The sequence below is a fragment of the Macaca fascicularis genome, chromosome 11 (assembly GCF_037993035.2).
Source record: "Macaca fascicularis isolate 582-1 chromosome 11, T2T-MFA8v1.1".
Taxonomy (NCBI): domain Eukaryota; kingdom Metazoa; phylum Chordata; class Mammalia; order Primates; family Cercopithecidae; genus Macaca; species Macaca fascicularis.
Window position 1 is genome coordinate 61,674,308 of NC_088385.1, and position 21,954 is coordinate 61,696,261.

The 21,954-nt window shown below is 38.2% G+C and overlaps 1 protein-coding gene across 2 annotated transcripts in view; it reads left to right on the forward strand.

Annotated features, from left to right (window-relative positions):
- MUCL1 (mucin like 1) overlaps nucleotides 1-21,488 on the forward strand; it is an 87,627-nt gene extending 66,139 nt beyond the window's left edge. Inside the window, exons 1-4 of one of the 2 annotated variants that reach the window (XM_015431898.3) lie at nucleotides 17,614-17,738; nucleotides 18,203-18,244; nucleotides 19,854-20,000; nucleotides 21,295-21,488. In XM_015431898.3, the coding sequence (XP_015287384.3) occupies nucleotides 17,681-17,738; nucleotides 18,203-18,244; nucleotides 19,854-20,000; nucleotides 21,295-21,344 (297 nt within the window). In that variant the 5' untranslated portion in view covers nucleotides 17,614-17,680 and the 3' untranslated portion in view covers nucleotides 21,345-21,488. Of the gene's footprint in view, nucleotides 1-17,613; nucleotides 17,739-18,202; nucleotides 18,245-19,853; nucleotides 20,001-21,294 lie in introns of those variants that run through there. The other variant, XM_065524341.1, reaches the window with a different exon arrangement.
- The last annotated feature ends 466 nt before the right edge of the window (nucleotides 21,489-21,954 follow it).

Here is a 21,954-nt window from a genome sequence, read left to right on the forward strand (position 1 = left end):
ATAGTAGATCTACTTTTTGTTCTTTGAGAACTCTCTGTATTGTTTTCCATAGAGGTTGTACTAATTTACATTCCTATCAGCAGTGTGTAAGCATCCCATTTTCACCACCTCTACGCCAATATCTATTGTTTTTTTTGACTTTTTCATAATGGCCATTTTGGCTGGGGTAAGGTGGTATCTCGTAGTTTTAATTTGCATTTCCCTGATGATTAGCAATGTTGAGCATTTTTTTTCATGTATTTGTTGGCCATTTGTATATCTTCTTTTGAGAAATGTCTATTCATGTCATGTGTCCACTTTTTGATGGGAGATTATTATTATTATTATTATTTTTTTTTTCTGGCTGATTTGTTAGAGTTCCTTGTATATTCTGGATATGCCCTTTTTTGGATGTATAGTTTGAGACTATTTTCTCCCATTCTGTGGGTTGTCTGTTTGTGCTGATGAGTATTTCTTTTGCTGTTAAGAAGCTTTTTAGTTTAATTAGGTCCCATTTTTTTTTTGTCGTTGTTTTTGTTGCATTTGCTTTGGGGTTCTAAGTCATACATTTGTTGCCTAAGCCAATATCCAAAAGAGTTTTTCCTTTGTTTTATTCTAGAATTTGTTATGGTTTCATGTCTTAGATTTAAGCTTTTAATCCATCTTGAGTTGATTTTTGTATAAGAGATAGAGATCCAGTTCCATTCTTCTACATGTGCCTATCCAGTTCTCTCAACACCACTTATTGAATGGGGAATCCTTTCCCCATTGCTTGTTATTGTCGGTTTTGGCAAAAATCAAATGGTTGTAGGTGTGAAGTTTTATTTCTGAGTTCTCTAACCTGTTCCATTGGTCTACGTGTCTGTTTTTGTACCAGTATCATGCTGTTTTGGTTCCTATAGCTTTGTAGTATAATTTGAAGTTGGGTAATGTGATGCCTTCAGCTTTTTTCTTTTTGCTTAGGATTGCTTTGGCTATTTGGGCTTTTTAAAAATTTCATATGAATTTTAAAATAGTATTTTCTAATTCTATGAAAAACAATGTTGGTGTTTTGATAGAATTTGCATTGAATCTGTAGAATGCTTTGGGCAATATGATCATTTTCATGATATTGATTCTTCCAGTCCATGAGCGTGTGATGTGTTTCCATTTGCTTGTGTTATCTATGATATCTTTCAGAAGTGTTTTGCAGTTCTCCTTGTAGAGATCTTTTATCTCCTTGGTTAAGTATATTCCTAGGTATTTTGTTTTTTTTTGCAGTTATTGTAAAAGGGATTGAGTTCTTGATGTTATCCTCAACTTGGTCATTGTAGCTGTATAGCAGTGCTAATGATTTGTGTACACTGATTTTGCAACCTGAGACTTTATTTAATTCATTTATCAAATCTACAAGTCTTTTGGAAGAGCCTTTAGGACTTTCTAAGTATACAGTCATATCATTGGCAAACAGAGATGGTTTGACTTCCTCTTTTCTAATGTGGATGTCCTTTATTTCTTTCTTTTGCCTGATTGCTTTGACTTGGACTTCCAGTACTTTGCTGTACAGAAGTGGCAAAAGTGGGCATCCTTATCTTGTTCCAGGTCTTAGTGGGAATGCTTTCAACTTTTCCCCATTCAGTATGATGCTGACTGTGGATTTGTCATATATGGCTTTTATTATTTTGAAGTATGTCCTTCTATGCCTTGTTTGTTGAGGGTTTTTATCATAAAGGGGCAGTGGATTTGATTGAATGCTTTTTCTGTGTCCATGACTTTTTTTGGTGTTTTTACATTGTTATCATTGTTGCTTTAAAGCCTGTTTTATCTGACATAAGAATAGCTACTCCTGCTTGCTTTTGGTTTCCATTTGTGTGGAATATCGTTTTCCACCCCTTTACCTCAAGTCTATAAGAATCCTTATGGGCCGGGCATGGTGACTCATGGCTGTAATCCCAGCACTTTGGGAGGCTGAGGCGGGCAGATCACAAGGTCAGGAGATCGAGACCATCCTGACTAACATGGTGAAAACCCATCTCTACTAAAAAAAAATACAAAAAATTAACCGGGCATGGTGAGCTGAGATCACAGCACTGCAATCCATCCTAGGCGACAGAGTGAGACTCTGTCTCAAAACCAAAACCAAAACCAAAAACAAATCAATGTTTATATGTTAGGTGAATCTCTTGAAAACAGAAGATTCTTGGTTTGTGATTTTTTAATACATTCTGCTAATTTGTATCTTTTAAGTGGCGTGTTTAGACCATTTACATTCAGTTACGTTCATATATATATTTAACATTGAGACGTGAAGTAGTAGTTTCAGTCATCATGTTGTTACCTTGATACTTTGCTATCTTCATTGCATTATTGTTTTATAGGCTCTGTGAGTTTTATGCTTTCAAGAGGTTCTATTCTGGTGCATATACATCTTTTGTTTCAAGATTGGGAACTCCTTTTAGCATTTCTTGTAGGACTGGTCTGGGAATGACAAACTCCCTCCGTATTTGCTTGTCTGAAAAAGACTATTTCTCTCCATTTATAAAACTTAGTTTTGCTTGATACAGAATTCTTTGCTAACAGTTATATCATTTAAGGAGGCTAGAGATAGGACCCTAATCCTTTCTGGTTTGTAAGGATTCTGCTGAGAAGTCTGCTGTTAGTTTGATATGTTTTCCTTTATAGGTTATCTGATGCTCTTTTTCTCACTGCTCTTAGAATATCTTCTTTCACATTGACTTCAGATGGCCTGATGACTGTATGTCTTGGTAATGTCTTTTTGTCATGAATCCCACAGGTGTTCCTTGAGCTTCTTATATTTGTATGTCTAAATCTTTAGCAAGGCCAGGGAAGCTTTCCTCAATTATTCTTTCAAGTGAGTTTTTGAAACTTTTTGCTTTTTCTTCTCTCTCAGGAGCACAAATGATTCTTAGGTTTGGCTGTTTTACATAATCCCATATTTCTTGGAGCTTTTGTTCATTTCTTTATATTCTCTTTTCTTTATTTTTTCTGATTGAGTTAATTCAAAAGGCTTGTCTTAGAGTTTCAAAATTCTTTTTGGTCTAGTCTATTGTTAAAACTTTCCATTGCACTTTGTAATTCCCTAAATGTGTCTTTCATTTCCAGAAGTTCTGATTTTTCTTCAAAGTATCTATTTCTTTAGAAAATTTTTCATTATTATCCTGAATTGTTTTTTAAATTTCTTTATGTTGAGTTTCACCTTTCTGTTGTATCTCCTTGAGTAGCTTCATAATCAACCTTTTGAATTCTTTATCTGGCATCTCAAAGATTTCATACCAGTTTGGATTCATTGCTGAAGAGGTAATGTGATCTTCTGGATGGGTTATAGAACCCTGTTTTGTCATATTGCCAGAATTATTTTTCTAGTTCCTTCTCCCTTGGGTAGACTATTTCTCCTAATTATTTTAAAATTTATTTTTAATTTTAGTGTGTTTTCTTACATTTTTTTCTCCTTGAGGATGTGACCTTATCATTACAGTTTATTATAACTTAATTTGGCTCTGGATGCTTTCAGAGATGAAGACTCTGTAGGAATTCCTTGGTTATAGAGAGTCTTTGTATAATGCTTACTCAGATACTGGTTGTAGTACAATATGCTTGGTGTGTGAGCAGGTGGGATTAGAATGGTGGGTGTGTCTTGAAGCTTATCTCATTCTCCAGTGGTATGCACTTATTTATTTATTAATTTTCTCCCCCAGTACTTTATTTACTAGATTGAACAGTTCAGGCTTCTGGCCAGTATGGGAGGTGTCCATGGGTATCAACTGGCTGTGACTAAAGCAGGTGGGTAGATGCAATATCCAATTGTGGACAGAGATCCCAGCCTTGACAGAGGCAGTTGGGGGAGGTCTCAGTGAAATGCACTGAGGTCTTTTCATGGGGATAGGGAGGGAGCCACCTCATCTTCCTGTCAAGTCACAGGAAAATTATTTGCCTCCCAGTCACACTGCTGACCAGTGTTTCAGCTGTTTAGATCAGACAGGTACCTCTTTCCATCTTCAGGAATGCTGATGTTCCATGTAGAGAGGGATTGTGAATACTCCTTGTGGAAGCCTGAACCTGGAGGACACTCCTTGTGTAGGGATATAGTCACCCTGAAGTGTTCCAGAAAGTCTGTGTACAGGTGCACCCATGGGCTGTGTTAGTTGGTCTCTAGCCAGGAGGTGGCACTTGCAAAAGAGCACCAGCTGTGGTGGTAGCAGTGGGATTGGTGCTTTCCTTGTATTATCCAAGGGAGGTACTTGGTGCCTCAGGCAATGAGTGGGGTCATAAAGTTCCCACAAGTTTCTGTCCTTCTCAGTAAACCCCACCCAGCTCCCACGCATTTGGCAAAGCAGACATATTCCAGGGGGGAGCACAGCTTCCTCTGCCACACAAAAGAATCCACATGGGGAGTGGGGGGTGGGGAGTAAACATTATGCCAGCAGCCAGAGAACTGCCCTCCAATCCCCACTGGGGTCACTGCTTACATCCACATATGGATAGCCAGAGTGTGGGACTTGCTTGACCCAGCCATAACCTGGCTTTTCCCCTCCACCTGCCCTGGGAGCTTAATGCAAAGGACAGAAACTTGTGGAAACTTTATTACCCCGCTCATTGCCTGAGGCATCAGAGTACCTCCCTTGGGTAATATAAGGAAAGCACCAATCCCACTGCTACCTTTTGCAAGCGCCACCTCCTGGTTAAAGGCCAACTGACACAGTCCATTACAGCATCTGCAGGCAGAATAATACAGCATTCTGGAAGGAAACTTATTCGTATCATCAGCTATCACCATTGTCTGCATCACTCTGGCTAAGCAGGAGGTCCTGAGTCTGTCTACATGACCAGTTTATTATTACTGCAGCTGGTATTTGAGAAAGCCAACACACTAAGGCTATTTATAACCAAGGAATTTCACAGTAAACCCCACCCAGCTCCCAGGCATTTGGCAAAGCAGGCCTCATACCTGCAGTATTCCACTAGTAGCAGCTAGCAAGGTTCCAGGTAGTCTGTGCTCAGAACTCAAAACTGCCCCACACCACAAACCTTCCCCAGGGATGAAACTGTACAATTTGACCAGCATCTCCCTTTTCTCTTTGACCAGCATCTCCCCTTTTCTCTCACTCCTGTGCCCCTGGTGTCCACCATTCTGCTCTCTGCCTCTATGAGTTCAATTGTTTTTAAGCTTCCACATGTAAGTGAGATCATATAATATTTGTCTTTCTGTGCCTGGTTTATTTCACTAAGCATAATGTCCTCCAGGTTCATCCATGTTGCCATAAAATGGAAGAGTTTCCTTCTTTTTTTAGCCTAAATAATATATATATATGTGTGTGTGTGTGTGTATATGTGTGTGTGTATATATATATAGTTATCTATACATATATATGTAGTTATTTGTCTGTATCAGAATTTCTTTATTCGTTTATTAACTGACACTTAGATTGTTATCATATCGTGGGTATTGTAGAATGATGCTGCAATCAACACATGAAGAGGCACAGATATATCTATAAGATACTAATTTCCTTTGGGTATATACATAGATGTATTGCTGGGTCATATGGTAGTTATATTTTTAAGTTTTCGAGAAACCTCCATACAGTTTTCCATAATGGCTGTACCAATTTACATTCCTACAAACAGTATACAAATGTTCCTTTTCCTCCACATCCTCACCAACCTTGCTATACTTCGTTTTTTCAGTAATAGCCATTCCACTATGTGGGAGGTGATATCACATTGTGGCTTTGATTTGCATTTTTCTGATAATGAATGATGTTGAACACCTTTTCATATCCTCGTTGGTTATGTGTCTGTGTTCTTTGGAAAAATGTCTATTCAGGTCCTTTGTCTACTTTTTAATTAGATTACTATTAGTATTTTTAGTTGTTGATTTTGAATATTAACCCTTTATCAGATACATGATTTACAAATCCTTAGGTTTCATTTCATTTTGTCAATTGTTTCCTTTGCCATGTAGAAGCTTTTTGGTTTGATGTAGTCCCATTTATTTTTGCTTTTGCTGCCTGTGCATTTGGTATCATATCCAAAAAATTGTCACCATAATCAACATCCAGCGGGCTTTCTCTTATGTTTTCTTCTTGGAGTTTTACAGTTACAGGCCTTAATAATTCTATATAAGTATTAGAACAATTTCTATAATTTTTCTTCAAGATAATCTTGGCTATATATGGCTTTGAATTTTAATATAGAAAAGAATCAACCAATTAGTTTCCAAAAACAAATTCCCTACAATTTATGCAATTGCCTTCAATCTATAAATTACTTTGGAGAGAACTACATCTTTATAATATTGAGTTTTCCTGTTCATTTGTATTTTATCCCTCCATTTATTTTGCATAGTTCCTACAGAGATGCTTTGAACATCTGTATGTATTACTATTTACTTGGTTACATTGCTGTTACTGTAAATTATATCATTACAAATTCTAGTTGTTTGCTGCATATATATGTATAAATGCAATTTAGTTTTGTATATTGACCTTGTAGATAGAAAGTGGCTACGGGCAATTTTATTTTTATTTTTAAAATTTATTCACTTTTAATTGACAAAAATTGTTTATGTTTATCATGTACAACATGTTTTGAAATTTATACTGGGGGATTGCTAAGTCAAGTTAATTAGCATATGCATTACCTCACATACTTATCGTTTTTTTGTAATGAGAATCCTTAAAATATACTCTCAGCAATTTTCAAGGATAATATTTGTCTTTCTGTGCCTGGTTTATTTCACTAAGCATAATGTCCTCCAGGTTCATCCATGTTGCCATAAATACATAAATACATACATTGTTATAGTCACCATTTTATACAGTAGATCCTTGAACTTATTCTTCCTGTCTAACTGAAACTTTGTATCCTTTGACCAACATCTTATAGTTGATTTTAAATTCTCATTGTTTTTCTGTAGATTGTTTTAGAAGTTCGATGAACACAATTGCTTCATCTATAAGTAATTCTCTTTTCATAATTTCTTTCTATTCATCTTTTCTTTTTTTCTACTTCCTGCCTGATTGCCCTGTTTGAATCTCTAGTACATTATCGATATACAGTCATGCACCATATAACAATGCTTTCGTCAGCAACAGGTTACATATAGGATGGTGGTCCCATAAGATTATAATACCATGTTTTCACTGTATCTTTTATATGTTTAGCTACATTTAGATACACAAATATTCCCACTGTGTTACAATAACCTACAGTATTCAGTGTAGAAACATGCTGTACAGGTTTGCAGCCTAGGATCAATAGGCTATACTATATAGCTTAGGTGTGGACTAGGTTATAATATCTAGGTTTGTGTAAGTACACTCTGAGATGTTTGTGCAATGATGAAATCACCTAATCACCTAATAACGTATTTCTCAGGATGTATTCCCATTCCCATCATTAAATGATGCAGGACTATAAATGGTATCCATTGTTGTCCCAGGAGAATGCTTTTGATACTTCAGTCTTTACTATGATGTTTGCTGTTAATTAAGACGATACTTTTCTATTTATATTTTTGTAAGAGCTTTAAAATAATGAATGGGTATTGAATTTTATCAAATGCTTTTCTACATCAATTAAGATAATCCTATGATTTTTAAAAATTCTGTTAATTAGATGACTTTGATAGACAGAATATTGGAACCCCAAAGAGGGTCCACATTTTAATGCCCGAAATCTGCATTTATGTTAGATGGTATAGAAAGGTGTGATTAAGGTCATAGATGAAGTTAAAGTTGTTAATTAGCTGAACATATAAAGAGCAAATTATCCTGGATTATTCAGGTAGGCACAGTGTAATTGCAAGGATCCTTTAAATGTGGAAGAGGGAGACAGGAAAGTCAGGGTCAGGGTCATACAGAATGAGAAAAACTCAAACAGTCATTGCTGCCTCTGAGCTTAGAAAGGGCCCGCAAGGCAAGTAATGTGAGCAGCCTCCAGAAACCGTAGAAGGAAAGAAAACAGATTCTTCTATAGGGCCTTCAGAAAGAATGCAACCTTTGATTTTGGCCCAGAGAGACCCATTTCAGACTTCTGGACTCCAGAACTGTAAGATAATACATTTGTGTTGTTTGAAGGCACTAAGTTGGTGGTAATTTGTTATGCAGAAATAGGAAAGTAATACACTGACATTCGTTGATTTTCAAATATTGATCTTATCTTGCATTCTTGAAATAAATTGAATTAGATAATGTGGTCTTAACCTTTTTATTTATCACTAGATTTGGTAATTTATTGTTTATAAATTTTGCTTTTATGGTCATAGTAATGAATGTTTTACAAATTATCTTTCTTATAATATACTTTTGAGGCTTTGGCATCAAGGATATACTGGTGTCATCAAATTATGTTGAAGTCTTCCATGATTTTTTCAACATTTGGGAAGAATTTTGATGAGATGAATGTTTTTTCCTTTTCAAATTTTAGGTAGAAAGTCTTGATGAAGCTACATGGGGCCTCAGATTTTTTTATTGGGGGATAATGTATTATGAATTTAATTTATTTAATAGATCTATGGCAATGCAAATTAAGGTTTCTGTTAGATAGATTTTTTTTGATGCCCTGAGAGGTTGTTGAGGAACAACGCCCTGATGATTCCTAGAGGCTTCATGCTTAACAGGGATGACCCATGACACACATTTATAAAGTCCTAAGACAGCCTAAGGATCTAGCTGAAAGGTACTATGTGACACTGAATTTCTGAGATCTTAGCACAACATCTTTATAAATCTCATCTCTCTCTACTTGTGATGTGCACCTAAAAGAGAAACTGATGACACTTTTGACATTTTGTCAGGAAATCTCCTTATCTAGATCTAGCAGTTCATTAGATATATTTTTATGTCTTACCTTTCTTTAAGCAAGAGTTTTGTCAATTTCTCCCAGCCTTTAATAACATCTTACTCAATTTCCTTAAAGCCCTCAACAACAAGCTTTAGTCTTGTCAGGTGTTGGACTATTTTCTCCTCATATCTTTTACATCTTCTTTCTTGCAATTTGTCCAAAGCCAAAGCTACATGTTTTATGTTTTTGTTATTACAGCATCCCAATTTTGGTGCCAAATTTTATTTTGATCATTTATTTCTGCATAAAAAAGCCACTGCAAAATATCATGACACTGTACAAAAACTGTTTTAATAGACTCACATACACTGTGGGTGAAGAATCTGGGCAAGGCACTGAAGGTGCTTGACAATGTATGAGGCACACTTGGGACTATTTAAATGGCTGGAGGTAGAAATCATTTGGGGGATCCTTCAGACATATTTCTTGTACTTGGTCTCAGATGACATTAAGATTGAGCTCAGCTGGGACTGTCGACCAGAATGCCTACACGTGGCCTTTCCTTGCAGTTTGAACTGCCTCAGTGTGATGACCTCAAGGTAGTTAACACAATGGAGATGGTTCATCTTCTTAGTCAGATACATTGGGTATATTTTGTTACTGAGCAATGAACTCTCTGCCCAATGCATATAGCAGTCAATGCTATAGCACCAGCTTTTGAAAAAAGGAGGGCCTTTATAGTGAGTTGACTGGCAAGGAGACAGGAGGTAACACTCAAATTTGTCTCCCTGACCTGTGGTCTTGGGGCAGGTTTTATAGGCAGAGAATAACAATGAGAGAGATAGGAAAATGCAACAAGATGTGATCTGATTGGTTAACGCAAAGAAATGACGATGGCTTCCTGTCTCTTAAGTCTGTTCTGCAACAAAACAAGGCACCCTTCACTTCGTAATTTGGTCCCCATTCTCAAACCAAGTACTTAGATTCTGCTTGCGGTTGGCTTTTTTGTTCCAGCTGACTCTGGGGTTACCAGTAGGGTACACTTGGTTCATCTGAGTATGCTCAGGTTATGTGACCTGCAACTTGAGGGCCATTGCACTAAAAAACAGTTCATCATTTGGTTACATTTCGTTACTGACAAAGTGAGCTGGACTGGACTGGTTCTGCTGTTATAATTTCTGTACTGCTAAATATTTAGTGTATGTTTTAGCCAAAATTTTCGTACATACCTACAATACAGTTTTCAATTTTAGTACATTTAACATGGGTGCAATGTGTACTTTCTCCTCTAAAAGTGTTTCTGATGTTATTTTTGATCCAGTGAGTTTCCTTATAAAATTGTTTTTCTCCAGTACATAAGCAGGTTCAAGATCATATACTGCATTTAATTGCCTTGTCTCTTTTGTTTCCTTTATTCTGCAAAAAAACTTGTAGCTTTTTTTATGTTTTAAGACATTGACAAATTCAGGAATACATTTTTTTAAATAAACAAAATATTCTTCATTTGGAGTTTGTTGGATGATTTCTCACAATTTGATTTAGGTTTTGCATTCCCATCCAGGCAAAAACTACCAGAATGATCCAGAAACTTGACTAAGTTTCTGAATAAATATTTCACAGTGTGCAAAGTAAACATCCAGCAAGTACAACGGTCGAAGACCGACAATGTAAGTGTTAGGGTAGATGGAGGTTAGCTAGAGGAAGTCTCCCTTAAGCATATCAAGGTCAGTTTGGCACTCTATTTGAATGATAGTGCTTCAAAGTGTCAGGAAGGAGACTTGCAAGTGTTGTCAGTGCCCAGAAGGGTAAATGATGACCAAAGACTGACAGGGTGAGTGCAATGGTAGAGAGAGGTAAGGGGAGAAAGAAAGAGGCTCTCTTAAGTCTTTCCAGGGTGGGGCTGACAACGTATTTGAAATGATATTTCCTCAAGGTGTTAGGGAGAAGATTCACAGACTAATTATTTTCAGATTTTCAGATAGGGAATTGTGGAAGCCTAAGCATATTGCACAGTTTGCAACATTTATTTAAATAAAATAAAGGCGATGTGTTAGCAAAGCTTGAGATGGGGTAAAAGATGATCTGACTGATAGGAAAACTGAGTATGAGAAAGACATTCAGAGAGACAGAGAGACATTTAGAGAGAAAGAGTAAGAGCTGCAAATTCAGAAAAAGGGAAAGAATGCAACAAATAATATAGGAGGAAGAAAGAGTGTGATAGTTCTCAGAAAGAAGAGTGAAGTGATAATGATACAGGAGTGGGGCGGAGAAGTGCTGGGTAGAGAACAGCAGCGTCCCTGGTGAGGGCTCTACCCTTGGGCGTGTGCCCACAGACCTAAATGAGAACAGGCACTCCTGTTTTCACACCCAAATGTTGCATTTTCCAGGACTGCTCTGGCCCACCACACCCCCCATCTTGTGTCCATGTAAACACCAGACCTTAGCGGGCACAAAAGCAACTGAATGTTGAGAGGAGCAGAGGAACAGACCAACAGACACCAGCAGAGACCAGTAGAGCAGCAGACCAGTGATGGTGGAACTGCGGCAGAGAAAGAAGGGATATCTGGATGCCCAGAGGAATTAGGCGGGGTTGGAGGGAGGTGGTCAGAGAAGAGTCTGGCCGCTCGGCAGCCCGACTCCAGGGGAAGACCACCTTCCCACTCCATCCTCCCCTTCGGCTCACCATCCATCTCACTGGGAGCCACCTTCACCACTCAATAAAACCTTGCACTTGTCCTTCGGACCCATATGTGATCCAGTTTTTCCGGTACACTGGGCGAGAGCTCCGGATACAGAAAATGGTCACATTGGCCCTCTATGCTTGCCATAGGCAGAGGGTCCACTGAGCTGGTTAACACAGCCATCTGCAGATGGCAAAGCTGAAAGAGCACATTGTAACACACACCCTCTTGGGCTTCAGGAGTCATAGACACTCATCCCTAGATGCTGCCATGGGACCAGATCCCAAAAGTGCTCCCCATGGCCTCTGCACTTGCCCATCTGCATGCTCCTCCTAGGGGTTTGAGTATTGAGGCAACCTAAGGAGCGAGCCACATCCCTGTCTCATGTCCTGCGAAGGGGATCTGGGAACTCTCTCATTTCAATAATAGCTGGAAATATCACTCTTCTGATTGTTTCACTTCATGGGAGAGTATTTTGTTGTTTGTTCTTGGATTTCCAGCTTGGGGCAGCCCTTGAACATTAGTGGGAGCAAGATAGGGCAATGATAGGAAATGGGTATAAAGGAGTGAGTGGGATGAGCCAAGACTGGGGAAAGAATGAGAAGTAGGGGAAAGACTGGAAGTTCTTTTACTTAACTACAAAGAGCCAGTGGTGGAGAGAATTTGTGTTTAGGAAAGATCTTTCCTGGTGTTAAAATAATGAATCAGGACACACAGAGCTCTGGAAAGAACTTCCGTTGACTTTCATCATAGGAAGTGCCTGTGAGGTTTATTATCGTGACTGAAAATGACTATGCTCATTTGTGTGGGTAACTTGTACTTTCAGCTTTAGGTGTATGCTGTTTTTGCTGTGTAACTGTTTATTTCCAGATTTCTGGGACTATGAGATCTTTCAGACAATAAAGCATTCCTGTACTTAAACGCTATTTGAGTTTTATTTAGCTAATTCTGTTTATGGTTTTCCTGCCTGCCTACCCTTTCACAGCCTGAGGTTCTACCTTCCACGATATCATCCACATCCTGCTTAGTCCTTTTCCTAGACCTATGCTCCCTCCTCAATACTTCATGAAAAGCCATCCCTTTTCGTTTTAAGCTTATCTTACGAATTTGTCTTGCTTCTTTCAGCCTGTCTGACTTCCTTCCTTCCTTCTTTCTTTACCTCTAGTTAACTCTCATGTATCAAGAACTAACCAAGTGCTTGGCACTCTTCTAAGTATTGTGAAAGAGTGTTGAGCAAAGAACCTCTTTTCCTCCTCTGTCTCTTAGAGCTTATTTACTGAGAGGGAGGCAGAAAACTGACAAGCAAAGAGCAAAGAAAGGCTGGGCACAGCAGCTCATGCCTGTAATCCCAGCACTTTGGGAGGATGAGGTGGGTGGATCACCTGAGGTCAGGAGTTCAAGACCAGCCTGACCAACATGGTGAAACTCTGTCTCTACTAAAGATAGGAAATTAGCTAGTCATGGTGTTGCACGCCTGTAATCCCAGCTACTTGGGAGGCTAAGGCAGAAGAATTGTTTGAATCCGGGAGGCACAAGTTGCAGTGAGCCAAGAACATGCCATTGCACTCCAGCATGGGCGACAAGAGGGAAACTCCATCTCAACAAAACAAAACAACAAAACAAAACAAAACACAAAGAGCAAAGAAAGAAAGAGACAAGCAAACATCAGGCAATAATGGGTATTATGATAAGAATAGAATCAAATTATGTAATGATAACTTTGGGGATTACTTTAGTTTGGAAGGCATCGAAGGTTGCCTGAAGATGTATTTAATTTGAGATTGAATGGCAATAATGTATGACAGAAGTTACGGGTCATGCATTGAAGAAACATGCTATGTCTATATATCATGCTTGGGGCACACATTCAGATTTCTAATGCTAGACAGTCACTGCACAGCGCTGTGTATGCCCCAGCTCCCTTGGCATGAGCACAGGACGAGATCTTACCCTTGGTCCTAACAGCAAATCCTATTTCACCTCCCATCATCCTAGGACTTCCCTTCACCTCAATTCTTTTTGTTTGTTTGTTTGTTTTTTTCCTAAATAAATATAGTATCTGAACCCATTGTTAGTCTGTGTCTAGTTAATTCTTGTTTTGTTGAAACTCAGCCGTGTGTCCTTGATGATCCCAGGCCAGGGCTGCTGCAGGTTCTTCCAACTTCTCTGTGGCATATGGTGAGGAGTGAGGAGTCTGGTTTTGGACCAAGTCCCTGATGCTCCCTGAAAACCTTTTTTCAGGTTGGGGCTTCTGTGCTGCTTTCTCTAAGAGCCTGTCTCCCTTTGTGATATGCTCTAAATTAGAGTGTGCAGTAATGATTAGGGGCAGGTTTGTAATCCTTGAGTAAATCTGGGGATTAATAATAGATATGATTTTTGTATGGAGGAATATTATCACAGTTATAAGATGACCCAGTTGTGTGTTTTTCAAATTGTTTAATGTAGAAATTATAATGAAAATGATAGTTCCACTTAATTTAAAAGCTCTAATCATATATTGTGAATAAAATTAAAATATATTAGATTGGAAAACTTTTTGATTTTTATAAAAGATAATACATTAATATTTCTTATATACTCAGAATCCTTAAAGGGCTAAACACAGGAAACGCAAGAGATAAAAAGATTAGAGTATGTAAATCGTGGAAGAGGAAATTCAAGTTGTCAGTAAGCCCGAACTTACTGCACTCAGGGAAATGCAAATTAACCTAACAAACATTGCTTGTGGCATAACAGTCTGGCAAAATTCAACCAAAATAACCTTTACAATTTGCAGAAATGGTCATAAAAATATGCCCTGATATTTGTTTTTGTTATTTTAATTTTTAGAACTCTTTGAGAAAGCTGTTGGCAATACATATCAAATTAAGTGTGTACATATATTGTGACTCAAAAACCTCTGAACATTTATCACATAGAGACTGTACATAAGGGTACTTTAAAAAGTATATCAATGGCTTCATGATTTGATAATAGCAAAAGAATACAAACGACTTGAATTCCTGTAAGCAGGTAATGCTAGAGTAAATTATGATATAACCAAGCTACTGAAAGGAACGGTACAGATATATAAGGACTGAGTTAGAGTTCTAAGAAGTAGTGTTGAGTGCAAAAAGGAGAAAGAATGGTTTATAATTAAAGGCCATTTTGTACAGCATTTTAAAAGAATTTGTGTACAAGCACAAATATATGGTCACTTGCATCTACCTATATTTGCCTATTATAATAGGAATATGGGGAAACTTATTTAACATTTGCTTTTTGGTATTGATGATAGCAGTTTATGAAATACTAGCCATAAAGGAATAGGAATAAATAACTATGTATAAGTTCATACATGCATAAAATTTTCATAAATATATAATCACCAAGTAAAATGGCAGTTATCTCATTGTTTTGGTCCATCTAGAGACTTTTACTTTCTTACGTATACTTACGTATACTTACTATTTTAATTTTTATAAAAAATGCAAAAATAATCTTGTAATGGTAAAGAGCAGTAGGAAAAAGTTTTGGAGATATGTCATCTATTGAATTTCACTTTTAAAATTACATACCTACTAGTATATAGTGTATATATATAGAGAGAGATAAGGTTTGGTTATACACACAATATATGATTTTATATAGAATATATTGCATAATATTTGACAGATGTTACAAAATGGAATAATTTGTAGATATTAGAAAGATCTCAGTTTAATTTTAATATAACATGCCCTATATATAATGCTGTTCATTTTAATGAACAAATCTGGTGTTAGATCTGAGTATATTTTATATACTCACACATGATAGTTTATGCTTGAATTTTAGATCCCTCTTAAAGTGATAATATTAAAAACCTACAATTTGAAGCATTATAATATTATCAAAATCCAATAACTTCAGAAAAATAAAGCCTCAAAACTGTTGCAGGCCCCACGGGGCTCCCCTGCACCCTGAGCCTTCATGTCCTCTGCACACTCAGGCCACTGGTTGCAGGTGGTCTGCTTCCCCAGCAACTGCAGACAAGCTTCAGCTTGGGCAAACCAGCACACTTCTCTGCCACCCAGAGGGCTGCTTCTCCAGTGAGTTCTGAATATCGGCTTCAGGGAGGAGGGCTCTTTCCATGGTTGTCCTTCCTTGGATATTCTCCCTCGACCCTAGGGTTTCATAGAACTTCCTTATAACTACTCATTTATCAAACGTTAGAAATTCTTTGTATCACACTTTTCCTGTTTAATCCACTGTGTGATTTTGATCTCTTCAGGGGACCCTAACTGATACACATGTTTAATCTTTTTTCTTTAGCAAGCCAGTCATTGCCTTAAGTCTGTCTGGTGGGTCTCTGCCTCTGTGGAGGGACACAGTGGGCTCTCAATAAGTAACCATCTCCTAGAAGACCCTTCAATTTGTGTCAGTTTTGTTGGGAGGCCTTACAAGGGTGACTGTAGGGCTTATTTCCTATGGGGTAGAATCAGATAGTACCTGATTTTTAAGCCTTCCTTCCTTCTTTGTCTCTTTTAAATACTTCTCTCCTTCACTTTTCCTTCAGAATATGTGTTTTTTTGTTAGCTTTTTTTAATGCTAACCTCTCCCCATATTATGACAACTCTGTGTCTCATGGCAGATATGAGTTTACCCAAGACAAGGACATTGACTTGCCTTTCCGAGGTTGAAGACCACTCTCAGGAATTTCCTCTGCCTTTCTTCATTCACCTGATGGGGATCTCTTAGCATGTTTTGGGAAGTAGACTGGTTGCTGTTATCAGACAGACCTTCCAATAAAAGGAGAAGTAGATGTTCAGTGCTGTTCCAGGTTACAGAGATCCTTCCAATGAGGGTATGACCCAAAAAGGCATACTTTTTTTTGAACAAGAAGAACTTTAAAGCAAGGGAAATCTTTAAAATGTAGAGAATTCCCTATGATTCTGGGTATTCCGAGTGTTCATCACCCCTCTTTGAGGCCTCGGTTGGGTCCAGCACTTGGTTGTGCTGTAAATGTGGAATGTTTTCCTCCCTTGCTGTCTTTACTTAGCAGCTTGGCTCCATTATGACAAAGGACGAGTAGATTGATGTAACTTGGTGCAGTGCTGGGCCCTACTCAACAGCTGCAGGGAGGTCTGGATGATCATATTCGCCATGTACTCACCATTCTTTTCCTTCAGACTGACAATTTCCTTTCCGTTGCATTGTCCAAACATACCACATTGTTGATTCCTCAGCTCCTTAAGACTCTGTTCAAATATCACCTATTCAGTAATGCCTTTTTTAGTCACCTTATATAAAATTGCTCCCCATTTTCCATCTCTAAACTGACTCTCCTTTCTTCTTCCTGCATTCTTTTTTTATTAGGTCTTATCACCTCACACATAATACATGGCGTTTTCTCTTTCTTTACTTTTTTAGTGTATGAATCCCTGCAAAACCATGTATGAAATAAAATTTTTGTGTGCTTTGTTCACTGTTATTTTTCTAACATCTAGCATTGTGTCTGGCACACAAGAATGCTCAATGAATGTTTTTTGAATGAAAAAATTGATTAAATGGATGCATGAATTAACAAATGTTAGTTTATTCTGTATACTTACTCCTTGATTTTGAATTTTTACACAATGGTTGCTAAATCCAGTGAAGTCATATTTGGTTCTTTAGATCATTCACTGTCGGCCTCACTCTGCACCAGCGTCAGATGACCTAATTACATGTTCAGGAGGGAGGCCATGACTTGAAGAATGCACAGGCTGAGTTACACAGGACGGTCTTTGGATCAGCCTGTTCTACCCTGATCATTCCCCTGGGGGGAGACAGAGGGCTAAGCACTTTGTAAGTGTATGACTCCTAGAATCTATGATTTCAGGAAGATTTCAGGAAGGCTGGTTATGAGGCATCTCCAACCTGTCAGAGGAGCTGGTAATTATGGAGACACTAAACCCTACATGTAAGAGGAAGCCTGGAAGAGAAGTTGCCTGGAGCATATTTAATATAAGAGACTCGATTTGAAACCTGTTTAGTCAGAACCAATGATTTGAATTTACAACCTTTCCAAAGGGCCCTGGCTGTGCTGTTGATTCTCCAGTGGTTTGTGTCCCAACGTTTTCTGGCATTACCTAACCTGGATTCTGGTTGACAGCTCCTGATTGGTGCCTTCTGCATATATATTGTCAGGATGTGGAATCCTGAAGTCAGTGCCTTGCCTTCTCTCAGGCTTTGAAGCATTTTTGTCTGTGCTTCCTGATCTTCAGGTCACCACCATGAAGTTCTTAGCAGTCCTGGTACTCTTGGGAGTTTTCACCTTTCTGGTCTCTGCCCGTAAGTAAAGATACTTATCTGAACATAAGTTTTGTGGGAATACACATAAAATATCTCCTCTAAAGATGTGGGCTTGTGGTTGCTTAGAATGTGCTTTTTTTACCTCTCCTGTCCTAACTTGTTCTATTACCATTTTGACTGACCATTCAAGATGGAGAGGACTATCCTTAGGCTCTTCTTAATTCAGTCTGATCTTAATTCAATAATACCTTGGAACCCAAGTTCATTGTTACTGTTAGTAAAATATGTTTAATAAATCAGAGATTTATTTTGGGAAAGGAAAAATGACCACATATTAGGTTTCTATTGGTTTTCTTATCTGTGCACTGGTTCTGCCTCAACTGGTACACCAAGGACGGAGGGTCTTCCATTGTAAAGTCTGAAATATTGTCCATATTCTCTCTTACCTCCATCCTCCAAACTGGTATTCAGCTAACATCTTATTTTTGCTTCTCATCTTTCAGAGAGTCCAACAACATCTGCTCCAGCTGACACGTATCCAGCTAGTGAGTCTGCACCTGAATGTCATCTCTTTCCTGCAATGACCATTTTCCACTTCCAGCCTCATGTCAAACAGCCAGTTTCCATGTGGACAGTCTCGGTTATAAGGAATCCTAAGCAAAAGCCTGTGAAAGCTATATTCCTGATTTTAAAATTCACCACAAACATAGTGAATCTGCTTACGTCTTACACATTCTTAGAACATATGAAATCTAGGCCACAGACTTATACAAATGTGGGCTTATTATTCATTGTTTTTCAGCAGAAGGCACAATGAGGTCTGATGTGATGTTTCACATGAGATCTGATGTTGTAGCCTGAGAATTTTTGAGAGATGCCTTTAATAAATGGAAGGACTGAATATATAGCCAGTGTCAAAAAGAGGCCAGTGGGTCTCAGAATGAAGGAAGATACTGTAATTTTGAAGTGATATAAAAATAAGTCCATTTGGATCACAAGCGAGGGTGGTGTGTGGGATGTGGAGTGCAGGGGTCAGGTAGAAGAAGAGGTCTAAGCTTTACTCTTTGAAATGGTGTATATTCCTTATTCCCAGGCTGATGTTTTTTCCCTTCTCTAACCTGAAAATGAAAGTGGTGGACCAAAGTCTTTAGTCATTCTTGGGCTTCTCCCAAAGTGTTCTTCACATTCTGTACTGTGTGTGTGTTGTGTCCATGCATAAGTTAAGGGGGTCTGTCTTTATCCTTCACATCTTGGTCACAAGCTTTAGTCAGACCTCACATATATTTTTCCTGGCATGTGAGGCCCCATTTAAAAAATATTCTCTCTTAAATAAGGCCTGAGACAGCATGGATAGAGTGTGGGTTTGGAGGTGGAGCTACTTATTTGCTGAGGTAGGTTTAACTCACAAATGTGGGGTCTGACTCTTGATTCTTATCAATAGCTCTGGTGTAAGGTAATTTTCATAACTCTTACCCAGTCCCTTTTTACACATAGTAATTGATGGGGCATTTTTATTACTATCACAAGTGTACTAATTTCTCCTGTTATATCTAACGTGGCTCTCACAATTACCTCTCTAATAAACAGAGTCCAAGTTGTCACAAAGGGTGAGACAAATATGGCTCTTTTCATTCTAGAACCTGATAGAAGATATCTTACTGCACTCTAAGACAGGAGATATAACTCCAAGATGAGATACATCTTCTTAGTCTGCCTCCTCCTTCCCTCTAGAGTTTACTCACACTCATTCATGCTGCATTGGAATGTATGCTGTCTTAGGTTATTCTGTGGGAAGGCATCAGAATGTCAGGCTACTAGAGATTTCCTTATTGCTTCTGAGCAGTAGTCCCTGTGAATAGGAACACTCATAGTCTTGCTCTTTTGTGCTCATACTTGGGACAAAGTACTTGCTTGTCTCTTTAATCGGTGTCACTGCCCTTGGAGGGAAATCCCAAATTCTTTCTGTCCCAGCAAAGACAGGACAGAGAAGGGTGAAGCATAAGGAAAGAGGGCAGGTAGGCTAAAGATAAGACAGAACTGATGACAGATTTGCAGAGATGAATTCAGGAGGAGGAATGTATGTCCACCCCTGCGTGGGATAAATTTTGTTCCAGAAGGAACAGTCTCACCTAGAGCTTTTCCTTCTAATTTCAGCTGGCTCTGGTGATGATGAAGCCACTGAAGCTGAAACCACTGCTGCTGCAACCACTACGACCACCGCTGCTCCTACCACTGCAACCACCGCTGCTCCTACCACTGCAACCACCGCTGCTTCTACCACTGCTCATAAAGGCATTCTAGGTAGCAAGACTCCTCCATCTGTGTGCTTCCTTTATGTGGCTCCTTGATTCCTTGGTTTCTCTGTTCTCACAGAGACCCTATTTTTGAGGTCAGGGAGACCTCTTCTTTACATTGTTCTCTAATTCCTTGTAGTTTTCTAAGTCAAGTCAACAGATAAATACCAGAGGAGTCAAGAGGTTACCTGACTTTTAGGTTACCAACATTACCTGAGCAGATCTTGAAATATTGGCATTTATTAAAGAAAACTCTTCCTTAGTAGAAACATCATTGGAAAGACTAAAATAAGTTTCTCCATGAAGCTAGGTAACTGCTTATTTACTTATTTTTTAAATCAGGTAGGGTGTGTGTATGTGTGTGTGTGTGTGTGTGTGTGTGTGTGTTTAAATCAGACAATTTAAAAATCAGGTAATCTAGTAAAATCTTTGTTTCCTTTAGAGAATTTTGCCAAAATAGAAAATAACAAGGAGTGATTTTACAATCTTTCTTGAGGCAGATTATTTTGAGTGCTCTTCAGGGTATTTCTGGGGTGTTGGACATTCATTGAGGATCAGTGTACATTCCTCCTATTCTGGGTTCACTTTTTCTTGAACTTTAACTTTGACGTAGTATTGATTACAACATTTGTTCAATCTGAACATATGCCAGGAACTGTGTCATAAAATTTACATATATATTATAATTTAAATATCACAGTCATTCTATGAAATAAACATTTTAAAGATGAGGAAATGGAAGCCTTGCAATGAGAAACTTTCCTTTGATCACACAGGCAGAAAGAAAAAGGAAATTGCATTCAAACAAATGGAGAGTTACAATGAGAAACTTTCCTTTGAGCACACGGGCAGAAAGAAAAAGGGTTCAAATTGCACCCATACAATCAAAGTCCCTAAGAAATCTTTAAATATTGCTTTATACTTTCTCATGTCTGGGTTAGTGCTTGGAACTCTGTCAATAATCTGTAGAGCAGACTATGAGTGAGAAAATAGCTTTTCTCTCTTATCAGAAGAAGGCTGGATCTCTGTGCCATATTATAGGAAAACTCATACGTATTGACTTTCTTCTAGTTCTCTCTAAAGTTCCAACCTACTGGGCTTCCGTCTAGGGCTGTATTTCCAAAATCTTTAAGGACAGAAATTGGTTGTTTATCTTCCCGTAATTACAATCCCATGTTCCTTTCGAATCCCCTGAGTTTCGTTGACATTTGACACTTGTTAGTTCCCTCAGATTCTGAAGAATAAATCCACATTCTTCATCCTTTGTGGAAGCCTCTTGATAATATTTTTTTCTCTTACAGATTTACCCAAATGGCTTCAGGATTACCTGAAAGGCAAACTGTTTCCCTGAGATGGAATCAACTTGAGTCTTCTGCAATTGGTCACAACTAATCACGCTTCCTATGATTTCATCCAACTACTTACCTTGCCTACTATATCTCCTTTATCTTAATCAGTTTATTTTCTTTCAAATAAAAAATAACTATGAGCAACATAAAAATGGTATTTCTTAGGGACTATCGGGTGGTTGTCCAATGTTTAGACAATCCAAGTGACAGACACTTCAGATTTTACCTAATACTTCCTTGTGCTCCTACTAATAACTAGATTTCCTACTTGTTTCTTTTTTAAATAAGACACTAGTTTTGTGCTTAATACTAAAGACTACAGTTTTCTCTAACATGGATAGACTAATCAATACTTAATAGATACAAATGTTCAGTTTGATTCCGCCAAACTCTCCTATCAACTGACAGAATTTTTTTCTTATCTGTAATGACTTAGCACATGTGGTAAGAAAGAGGAAAGGAACTCCTGACATCTGGGTACTGGTTTGACACAGCCAAGTTTCAGAGTTGTTAGAGGGTGACTGGATGCTCACAGTTAGGCAATGGTGTTTTCCTGTTGGACACAATCTCACAAAACACCAGCATCAGACAAGGCCATTCAGTGACTGATGA